At 40.6% G+C, this 12,043-nt stretch overlaps 1 protein-coding gene across 2 annotated transcripts in view; it reads left to right on the top strand.

Annotated features, from left to right (window-relative positions):
* The first annotated feature begins 410 nt into the window (after positions 1-410).
* Positions 411-12,043, top strand: part of ARHGAP42 (Rho GTPase activating protein 42) — a 295,441-nt gene continuing 283,808 nt past the window's right edge. Inside the window, exon 1 of one of the 2 annotated variants that reach the window (XM_082409915.1) lies at positions 411-1,122. In XM_082409915.1, the coding sequence (XP_082266041.1) occupies positions 969-1,122 (154 nt within the window). In that variant the 5' untranslated portion in view covers positions 411-968. The remainder of the gene's footprint in view (positions 1,123-12,043) is intronic. The other variant, XM_082409914.1, reaches the window with a different exon arrangement.

Here is a 12,043-nt window from a genome sequence, read left to right as displayed (position 1 = left end):
TAAAAAACCTGACTTTCTAGGATCAATGCAGTGAACGGTGGGAAAAAGTAAAGCTTTTCAACCTGGAATATATATGCATTCAGTGCGGACTCGCGAAGCAAAATCTAAACTAACGCTCGAAAGTAGCATCTTCCAACCAGGCTTCAAACTTTAGAGAAAGTTAACGTTGGCTTCTCTCCCAGAGAATTCCAGGGAGTGGATGGTGAGGCAGGGGTAGGGAGGCATGTTGGGAGTTGGAGATCATTTTGTGGGGTGGCGGACCCCGAAGTGTCACCGCGGGCTAGGGGGAACGGCCGCCCAGGAGGGGCAGAGTTAACCTCCGGGCGCAGGCAGGAGCGCTGTCGCGCGGCAACTGCGCGGAGCCCGGGAGCTAAGTGCGGGCGGGCGGGGGCAGGAGGGTAAACGGCAGGAGGGGCGGGGCGGCGCGGGCTGGGAGCGCCGCGGCGGGAGGAGGGTCTCCGAGCTCGGCAGGGTCTGCGAGCGCTCTGAGCCTGCGTCCAGCGAGGGGGAGGGTTTCCCCGGCCCGGCCGGAGGGGCGGCTGGGCGCTTCTGACTCCCAGCGCAAACAACTGTCAAGGGAGCAGGAGAGCGGAGCTGCCGGAAGTGTCTGCGCGCCGCGAGAGAACTTTCCTGCTCCGGCCGCGGCCCTGAGCCTCCGCGGCCTCCGCGCTCCCGGCGACGATGCGTCCGGGTGACAACGACCTGAGCGGACCCGCGCCTCGGCCCGCCTCCCGTGTGTGCGCTCGCCTCGCCTCCGGGGAAGAAGCCTGAGCCCGGAGGCGTCCGCGCGCCGCGGAGCCCCGCGCAGGCGGCGCGGCGCGCGGGACCCGTTTCCCCTGCGCGTCCCCTTGCGTGCCGGCTAGTTCCCTGCGATCGCGCGTCCCCGGAGCCGGCCGCGGTCGCCGGCTGTCCCCGCCCTGACCGCCGGCCCGGACGTGTCCTCGGCGGCCGCTGGCAGTGCCTGTGCCATGGGGCTGCCGACTCTGGAGTTCAGCGACTCCTACTTGGACAGCCCGGATTTCAGGGAGCGCCTGCAGTGTCACGAGATTGAGCTGGAGCGAACCAACAAGTTCATCAAAGAGCTCATTAAGGACGGCTCTCTGCTCATCGGGGCGCTGAGGAGTAAGTTTCCCCGGCGGAGAATGGGTGGAGAGGGCGCGGCGATCTGGAGAGTCCCCCCCACCGGGGTGTGGGTCTGAGGGGTGGGTTGGAGGAAGAGAAGCTTCTTTTGTTTGAATGGGTTTGGGGACAAAAGCTGAAGAGCTCCCCTGCTGGTGACCAACAAAGTTTGTACGTAGGTGTTCTTGACTTATTTACTCCCAAGTCTACAGAGAAGGGAAAGGTTTCTCTCTACTAGACCCCGGAGTGTATCCTGAGGAACGTTGTTCAAAGTCATCTTTTTGTATAACGCTCCTGGAAAAACGTTGGGGACTATTGGTCTTTTTTGTAACTTCACTGTGCCTAGTTTGAACACTTAAAAAAAAAAGTCCTTAAGGAGGGATTCGAGAGTTTATCTTAAGGATAAAAATGAAGCTAGTTTTAGTGATATTCAAAGAAAATGATTAATTTCTTCTGTACCTCAGTGGCTTTTCATTGGGCACAATCAGTCATTGAATTGGCCTTTTAAAAACATATATAGATTTGTAGCTTTGCGATTTAGTAAGATGAAGACAGAGCGGCACCAGTGGATCTTATCTCTTTACAAGATTTTTGTGCGTCTTAATTTTTGGTTTGCATTGTAACTGGTGTTGGTCCAGTCACTGGGGATGAGCGTTCAGTGGCTAAAGACCAATCAGAACTTCTGATGATCTACAGAAAGTAAAGACTGCCTTTAGGAGATTCTCCCACCTCCTTTCCCACACACCTCCTGTTCAGATTTTCTGTACTTCCTGCGTCCCCTGGATCTTCATTTTCAATTACTAGGACCTACGAGAGTCTTAGTAAAAGAAACTCTAGAGTTTCTCTTACAGAGAATTGACTGACTAAATGATAAGGCTTAATTTGTTTTGTTACCTTCCCCAGGACCTATTTGCACTTTAATAGAGGTTTCTGAAAGCCTCTGAAACGAACCCCTGGAAATTCTGACCTCCCATAGGTGAGCCAGATATTTTTGTTAAGGTGGAGAGAGGCCTTAGGGTGATCCATCTAGCAATTCCCAGGACATAGGTAGGGGAAGCATCGTTGATATGTCAAGTGCAAGGTCAGTAACAACATGATGGAGATGTGCATGTGCCTGAAACTAAGACAACGTTAGCATCTGATCTCTATTTGGAAGTATGTATTCGTACTAAGGTTGAATCTTAGCAGAATGTCTTGAAATTAGTGTGCTCCCAAATGCTTTTTATTTTACCATCCCAAATGTGAAAACATCTACTTATCACTTGTGTTACTTAACCAGGGTAAAGGAAATAATGTTCTATGTCTACATTCACTTAATTTCTGAATTTGAGGCTACTGATAATGATAGTATTTACTGATCTGTGAAAACTCTACTAGTTTATCTGCAGTTCTGTCCATCTTATGTATACACAAATGTGAACTCTCCTTCCTTCTGATTTGCAAATCCCACTTGAGGTCTCTGGACTAGCCTCTGCATCTTAGGGAGCATGATGCCTTTTCAAAAAGAGTTTCCCCATCTCAGTGTTGAATGCCAGGCTGACTCTTGCTGGAGCTACCATATGGTCTACAAATGACATTTTCCTCTCGCTCTGCTGGAGATCAGTTCTGTTGCTTCAAAAGTTGAAAACACATAGCTGTGATAAAACCTCTGAAATGTGCACCGTTTTACTAGTAATATTACGAACTTTACTGTGATTGAATCTAACCTTGCAAAAATCAGGTGATTCCCATCTTTATAGGTTTGTTCTTCCATTCATAAGTGAAGAAGTCTGGAGAGTGTAAGTTCCTTGAACATACAGACCCTGCCTCATGAACTTGAACTTGTACGCTTAAATATACAACCTGTCTTTCTAGGATTCTTAGGTTTGTGATGAGAGTACATTACGTTAACTAACACTTGATGATTACTTCTCTTGTAGTAGAAAGAAAACGTTTTATTCCTTGTTAAACGAATTCCCAACATTAGCTTCCAAATGGGAAAGATCTGGAGATCTGGAGCTGAGAAAGCCTTGAAGTCACGTGATGGTGCTGCTTTCTTCCCACCAAGTGACCTTCTGTCCCTTGGGGAGGATGCTCTGAGGCTAGGCTGCCTCTGGAGCTGCTCCTGTAGGAGGATCGGAGTGTCTCTAAAGGACTTCAAGCCAGCTTAATTCTATCCCAAAGATCCACCAAGGAGCCCTCCTTCCCCCAGTCCTACCCCTTCTGACTGTTTTTCCTTTCTGCCCTAGGAAGCCTTCACTTTCCCTGACCTTAAACTATGCCTTTCCTTTCTCCATACATGCTGTTTCAATAAGTGTATCCATTATCCATTTCAGATTTATTCGTAGCACTTTGCTGTCATTTTCATTCATAGTTAATGGTTTCTTAATAAGAATTTCCTGAGCTGGCAATCATCAGTGCATTTCTAAGCATCTTATATTATTTCCAACCTAGTTAATAACTTTTCTGGTGAAAGTCTTGGCATGCTCTCTTGGGTAATACATGCTTTACTGTTCCAGTAGGAGTCACATATGCTCCTTAATCTTTTGTTCAGGATGTGCATTTCTTTAGCAGAGTATTTTGAAGGATCCTTATAAATGAGGACCTTGACATTGAATTTTAAATTTTAAAATTTTAAATAATTTTAAATAACAATAACTTTGAATTTTAAATAATATATGTAAGATACTTACCATATTTTAAAGATGACTTATTGCATTTCACATTCATATCCACTCTGAGAAAATGGATGACAGTTAACTAAGTGAGTTAACATAGTGACTTAACGTAGACCTGAGTTTAAGTTCTGGTGCTGTCAAATGCTCTGTGATAATTAGCAAATAACTTGATCTCTGGGTCCTACCTTTCCTGTAAAATGAGGGAGCATCTATAAAAATCTTACCACTAGGATTATTTGTTCATTTTGTTACATGCCATATAGACATTTGGTGAGTGGTATTTGAGAATATATGGTATAGGTGAATTGGGTTCTAGTTCATGCTGTATGACTCACAATCTCCACCCTTTTTATCAAATGTTACTCTATGAACTTTGTTCCTTTAACAGGTGCCAGTCTTAAAATTTGGGTTGTGAAATTATAGGCTAGTTTTGCTTATTAATTTTCTCCTTTTATAGATTATATACAAAGAAACATTTCAAAATGGCTTTCTCATATAATTCCCCCCTTTACTTTCTCTTTTTATACTTTTGAATTCAAAGAACCATCGTTGAGTAGAGCTTTGTCTTTACAAGAATAGACAGACCCTCCCTCCCAAGAAAAGAAGAGAAAAAGAGGGGAGAAAAAAAGGCAGAAATGGAATTTTACTCATTGAATCGAATTGATTGAATTGATTGGGTGGAGAGAGCCTAATCATGTCGACATTCTTTCCTCCCACCTGCCCAGCAGCATCTTGGCCATCCCTCCTTTCTTTATCACTGCCCACTTCCTCTCATCACCTTAAGGTGGAATTGGCCAGGTATTTCCTCTACCTTTAGGAGAGTGTTTCTCAACCTTGTATGGCTGGACTTCTTTCAAAGAAAAAAAAAGTTAGTGGACTCTAATATAATTTTATTAATTATGATAGTTAAAAATATACCTGCATGAAACTGTAATTCTTATGCTTATTCATGCAATCTTAAAAGCAAATCAGTTTACACATTAAATATAAATAATACTGTGAAACCAATTCAAAACTTTTAAACTACATTTAACCAATGGATGGTGTTATTTTGCTGAAATGACATTTTCTCTCATATAAAAACTGCTGATAATATCTTGTGTGTGTTGATGATTCATTTTCTCATTGTTTTCCTGATTGAAAGTACAGTTCCTCAAAATCAGCTTGTCCTGATGATGGCCTTGTCTCTCTCACAAACTTTTATTTCTTGGTTGTATTGCCTCTGTTCTTAAAGCAGTTGTTCCTGAAACTAGCGATCCATGACACAAATAAGAAGGGCACCTATTTGAGTGGTAGAAGTTGGTCACTCATAAATTGATGTAGAATATGCAGTTAATTAAGACATTAGCAAGAGGAAGCACACAGTTTATTTTATTCAAGTATAGTTGGTTTGCAACGTTATGTTACTTTCTGCTGTACAGCAAAGTGATTCAGTCATACGTATACATTCTTTTTCATATTCTTTTCCATTATGTTTTATCACAAGATATTGAATATAGTTCCCTATGCTATACAGTAGAACCTTGTTGTTTATTCATTCTCTATATAGTAGTTTGCATCTGCTAATCCCAAACTCCTAATACCCACCCCCACCGGCAAACACAAGTCTGTTCTCTGTGTCTGTGAGTCTGTTTCATAGATAAGTTCATTTGGGAAGCACACAGTTTCTTAAAGGTGTCTACCCTCTGTGGCCACAGACCTCAGTTGGAAGTATACTGTCGTGGTGCACTTGTGATCTGGGGATAAAGTAGTTGTTTAGTATGAAAGATAATCCTAAATGCCAAGGCCACATTGAACTATCTTGGAAAGGGTGAGGTACTCCTGCCTTCCATTTGCTGTGTTTCACTTTAAGCCAGTCTCTATTTTGTGTGTGTTCAGGGTCCACTTTGCTACCAGTTTTTGATGGCACAGGGAAGGAGTTAAATAAAAGGGAGGAGCAATGACAAGTTTAAGGAATTTGAAAGACTTTCTGTAGTTATTGCACTATTTCCTTGGTCATCCTTCAGCTTTTAGTGAGAACTACTATTGTTTTAAGCTATTTTTGGTATTTTAATTTGCACCTAGGTTTTATTTGGTTTACCAAAACTCACTGTAGATTCTTGCTTACCCTGCAAGAGCTACTTCACTGTTGCTTATTCCACTAATGTTGTTTTGCTTGTTTAGCTGGGCAGCCTAGTCAAAGGTGTAGATGTGTAATTACTTCCACTATTCATTTGGGTCTTATAGTTATTCATTAGAATTTGAGTTAAATGAGCAGAAATAATTGTATCTTTCAAATGAACTGTAATTAATTTAGGAACTGGTAGATTAGAAATGTGGTGCTTTAAGGTTCTGCTTCAGAGACATGTATGAGTAAGAGCAGTTGGACTTGTGTTAATTTAAATGGGAGCCTTGGCGCTCATCAAAGTGGAATTAAATTGGGCTGGCTGAGTACTACTGTCTACCTCTCTCTGATTGTCTACATGAGCTTAATCGGTGCCCTTTAACAGTATCTTTATTTCCATTGGATTTCCTTTTTCCACAGATAGTAATTGAGGGGTTGTCCGGTTAGAAAGGAGTGGGTTGCTGGGAGAACAGAACATGTTTTCTGTCTCTTGGAGGAGAATGGCTTAGCAATAACCACCTTTTACACTGCTTCCTATGACAGTTATGATCAAGATACTCTGAGCATGCAGAAAACTCAGGTAACCACGAAACATTGAAGTCACCGAAAAGCTGCTTTAACAAACATGCTTTCAGTTATTAACATTTCTTAGAGCACAGTGTTAATCGTGTTCATGGTGATGCTTAAGAAGCATTTCTCCAATTATATAAGAAAAAAATAATAAAGCTTACATTCAGTATTGCTGTGGTGCCAAGTGTAATTTTATTCAAGTAATGTATACGTAGAGTGGCAAATCTTTTCTTTAGATTTATAAAGAGAAATATTAAAGTTTTCAGGCTATTAAGCCGCATTCAGTAAACATTATGCACCAGTGAAATGTTTATTATGGACAGATGAGAAAGGGTGAAGGAAGGGGGGTTACTTAGTCTTGAATCTCTTTCCTGAATGTTGTTTCTTGCCAGAGCTGTGGTTGCCACCTGTTCTGGCCCCAGCCATCCCCGCTGTCTTGTCTGGATGGTCATTTCTGCTCATTTCAGCATCTTGGCAGGTGCCAGCTTCCCCATGGCTGCACCTGCTGCCCACCCAGTTCAGTTTGCAGCTCTGCCAGTCTTCCTTTTTCCTCCAGCCTGCTGAATCTCTGCCCAGCATCTAATCCTCCTCAGAGTGTATCTCGAGTGGATCTGGCCTTACCAACCAAGGGCTTGCTACCTGCTTCCTGCTGACTTTCATCCTGAAAATGAAAACCAGTTGCCGAGCACCTGGCTGTCTAGTTCAAGGAATCTGTGCTTCATCTTTTGCAGCTGCCATATTCTGAGTTTCATGGCTGGGTTTCGTATAAGTGTAGTGACTTCCATAATATTTGTTAATCTTAATGGCCTTTGGGGCAGGATGATAGCAGGACAGATGATGGAAATGTGGTTATTTTAATGGTTTTGTTTTTGGCCAGGTGGACTTAAACTTGGCCTGGATATTTCTGGTACTGTGGAGCCTTCTCTGTAGGATTACAGCTAACCGGAATGTTTGGTTCATCAGAATATGCCATTGTTCGTATCTGCAGTTTTCTGATTTTATAATCAAGAATCCAGTTATAATGCTGAAGAAAGTGTTACAGCAAAACACGCATGTACAATAGTCTGTGTAAGGAAAGTGATTTGTTTTAGAAAAAGTGAACTGTGGAATAGTAAGGTGCCATACAGTAGCTGATAATCTGTCAGTTTTTCCAACCTTTTTCCTTCGTTGCAGAGGAGTGTATGCATAAAAGAAGAAAAAAATAAGCCCTACTTTTCTAGGATTTTGAATCTTTCATTTGAGAGTAATTTGTCTAATTGTAATTTTTACATGGAACATGATGGGAAAAGGCTAGGATAAGACTAATAGTTAACTCTTTGTAGATTATTTTATATTAAGTATTACAGATTTTTCACTTCCAATTTTTAGATTTTGTGGTAAAAGTCTCTATGCCTAATAGTATTTTTAAAATGCCAAAACATGACTTTTTTATGTTGCTGGTTTATCTGATTTGGGTGATTATCAGGTATAATGGCGAGCATCTTGTATTTTGTGAAGGGTGAGGAACCATCCTGGGATGATTCTCAATGTTGGGCGGTATGAAAATATTGGGAAGAAATGCACATTTGACATAACCTTGCTACATTGATAGTACTTTCCCTGAACCTTGACTTTACTCAGGGAAAAAGTGGGTAGACACAAAATGACCCCTTTCATTTGGAAGTCAGACACATTTCTCAGTAGTGGAATTTCTGTATTTCCTCATGCAAATCTGAAAAGCCATACTGCTTGCTAGTTTATGAAAGACATGCCAAAAGTATTCCCTCATGTGTACACATATACTGGAGTTTATCCAAATGAAAGACCCAGCTTCAGTTCTCTCTTTAGTACACAGGAAGAGTGATGATTTAATTTAGAAAACTGATACATGTTTGTGATACGTGAAATGAGTGTTCTGTATAGTGTATTTATCCCCTTTCAAATGGAAACTGTGTAAATTGATTTTACTTTGCTTTGAGAATTTTCTCTTTTTCATTTATTTAATTTTTTATTCCTTAAAATGTCTGAATGAAAGATATGGCCCAAAACAAAACAAATACAAAAGGAGTGGTGGGAGAGATTAGCAAGGAAAAGCAGATCAAAATGAGCTGTGAAAGCAATTAAAATATTGTGGTTTTGGAACTTGTTTCAGACTTTTTTGTGCCGTCTATGAAAAAATTATTATGTGACACTGAGAATCAAAGGAATAAGAGATTCCAGCTGTTTTAAAAGTTGGTTGCAGAAAATATGAGGGACAATTAAAAATTGTCAACATAAGAGATAATAGGTGTGAATTTTTAAGGGGTACACCATTTGGGGAAGATTTGAGAAAGTTGTGTACTCCTGAAAAAATGATGTCAACATAGATGATAGGAAGGGACTTCCGCAGGCTTGTACTGACTGCATAGCAATCCTGGTTTTCCTCACATGACCCTTTTTTAACGTTATTACTTCCTTTGGATCCCAGCTGCATCATGGCCCCTTTTTCTCAGTATGCACTGTTGTTGAATCCCTCTTCCTTATTTCCTCTATCCTTCTCTTAAATGTTGGTAGTGTGCAAGGATTCCTTCTGAGTCCTTTTACTGTTTGCTTTCCTTATGTGATAATATCTGCTGCCAGGGCTCCAGCTCTGACTTCCTTTTCCTGAGCTCTGTGTCTGATTTTCACCAGTCCGCTACCAATCACCACCTGGATGTGCTGCGGGCCCCTCAGACTCAGCATGTCAAGACAAAGTTCTTCCTCCTGCAGCTTGTTCTCTTTGTGTTCTCATTTGTTCAGTTATATCCTCATCCACCTGGTCATCTTAGAGAGAAACAGCTGAGTCTTTCTAATGCTTCCAGTGTCCTTCTACTCCAGTTTTTAAACCCCATTTTTTTCCCCTTTTTTTTTGTTTTTTAACATCTTTATTGGAGTATAATTGCTTTACAATGGTGTGTTAGTTTCTGCTTTATAACAAAGTGAATCAGTTATACATATACATATGTTCCCATATCTCTTCCCTCTTGCATCTCCCTCCCTCCCACCCTCCCTATCCCACCCCTCTAGGTGGTCACAAAGCACCGAGCTGATCTCCCTGTGCTATTCGGCTGCTTCCCACTAGCTATCTATTTTACATTTGGTAGTGTATATATGTCCATGCCACTCTCTTACCCTGTCACATCTTACCCTTCCCGCTCCCCATATCCTCAAGTCCATTCTCTAGTAGGTCTGTGTCTTTATTCCCATCTTGCACTAGGTTCTTCATGACCTTTTTTTTTTTTTTTTCCTTAGATTCCGTATATATGTGTTAGCATACTGTATTTGTTTTTCTCTTTCTGACTTACTTCACTCTGTATGACAGACTCTAACTCCATCCACCTCACTACAAATAACTCCATTTTGTTTCTTTTTATGGCTGAGTAATATTCCATTGTATATATGTGCCACGTCTTCTTTATCCATTCACCCGATGATGGACACTTAGGTTGCTTCCATGTCCTGGCTATTGTAAATAGTGCTGCAATGAACAATTTGGTACATGACTCTTTTTGAATTATGGTTTTCTCAGAGTATATGCCCAGTAGTGGGATTGCTGGGTCATATGGTAGTTCTATTTTTAGTTTTTTAAGGAACCTCCATACTGTTCTCCATAGTGGCTGTATCAATTTACATTCCCACCAACAGTGCAGGAGTGTTCCCTTTTCTCCACACCCTCTCCAGCATTTATTGTTTCTAGATTTTTTGATGATGGCCATTCTGACCAGTATGAGATGATATCTCATTGTAGTTTTGATTTGCATTTCTCTAATGATTAATGATGTTGAGCATTCTTTCATGTGTCTGTTGGCAATCTGTATGTCTTCTTTGGAGAAATGTCTATTTAGGTCTTCTGCCAATTTTTGGATTGGGTTGTTCGTTTTTTTGTTATTGAGCTGCATGAGCTGCTTGTAAATCTTGGAGATTAATCCTTTGTCAGTTGCCTCATTTGCAAATATTTTCTCCCATTCTGAGGGTTGTCTTTTGGTCTTGTTTATGGTTTCCTTTGCTGTGCAAAAGCTTTTAAGTTTCATTAGGTCCCATTTGTTTATTTTTGTTTTTATTTCCATTTCTCTAGGAGCTGGGTCAAAAAGGATCTTGCTGTGATTTATGCCATAGAGTGTTCTGCCTATGTTTTCCTCTAAGAGTTTTATAGTGTCTGGCCTTACATTTAGGTCTTTAATCCATTTTGAGTTTATTTTTGTGTATGGTGTTAGGGAGTGTTCTAATTTCATACTTTTACATGTACCTGTCCAGTTTTCCCAGCACCACTTATTGAAGAGGCTGTCTTTTCTCCACTGTATATGCTTTCCTCCTTTATCAAAGATAAGGTGACCATATGTGCGTGGGTTTATCTCTGGGCTTTCTATCCTGTTCCATTGATCTATGTTTCTGTTTTTGTGCCAGTACCAAACTGTCTTGATTACTGTAGCTTTGTAATATAGTCTGAAGTCAGAGAGCCTGATTCCTCCAGCTCCATTTTTCGTTCTCAAGATTGCTTTGGCTATTCGAGGTCTTTTGTGTTTCCATACAAATTGTGAAATTTTTTGTTCTAGTTCTGTGAAAAATGCCAGTGGTAGTTTGATAGGGATTGCATTGAATCTGTAGATTGCTTTGGGTAGTAGAGTCATTTTCACAATGTTGATTCTTCCAATCCAAGAACATGGTATATCTCTCCATCTATCTGTATCATCTTTAATTTCTTTCATCAGTGTCTTATAATTTTCTGCATACAGGTCTTTTGTCTCCTTAGGTAGGTTTATTCCTAGATATTTTATTATTTTTGTTGCAATCGTAAACAGGAGTGTTTTCTTAAGTGTTTCACTTTCAGATTTTTCATCATTAGTGTATAGGAATGCAAGAGATTTCTGTGCATTAATTTTGTATCCTGCTACTTTACCAAATTCATTGATTAGCTCTAGTAGTTTTCTGGTAGCATCTTTAGGATTCTCTATGTATAGTATCATGTCATCTGCAAACAGTGACGGCTTTACTTCTTCTTTTCTGATTTGGATTCCTTTTATTTCTTTCTCTTCTCTGATTGCTGTGGCTAACACTTCCAAAACTATGTTGAATAATAGTGGTGAGAGTGGACAACCTTGTCTTGTTCCTGATCTTAATGGAAATGTTTTCAGTTTTTCACCATTGAGGACAATGTTGACTGTGGGTTTGCCATATATGGCCTTTATTATGTTGAGGAAAGTTTCCTCTATGCCTACTTTCTGCAGGGCTTTTATCATAAATGGGTGTTGAATTTTGTCAAAAGCTTTCTCTGCATCTATTGAGATGATCATATGGTTTTTCTCCTTCAATTTGTTAATATGGTGTATCACGTTGATTGATTTGCATATATTGAAGAATCCTTGCATTCCTGGAATAAACCCCACTTGATCATGAAACCCCATTTTTAAGCTGGTGTTTTTTCATTCCACCCAGGTCCTAACATTTGGTTACTCCTGCAATTCTGTGCTCACAATATCTTAAATGTGATGTTCTCTGCCTGCCTTAATACTCCTTCATTGTGTGTGTCTCTGTGTGTATGTGTATATGTATGTATGTAGATACAAAATAATTTTTTTTCGTAGCTTAAAATGACAGA

This window comes from Balaenoptera physalus (assembly GCF_965194825.1).
Source record: "Balaenoptera physalus genome assembly, chromosome: 10".
In the NCBI taxonomy this organism is placed as follows: domain Eukaryota; kingdom Metazoa; phylum Chordata; class Mammalia; order Artiodactyla; family Balaenopteridae; genus Balaenoptera; species Balaenoptera physalus.
The sequence above is the reverse complement of the archived record's forward strand: the minus strand, read 5'-3'. Positions and strand labels throughout refer to the sequence as shown.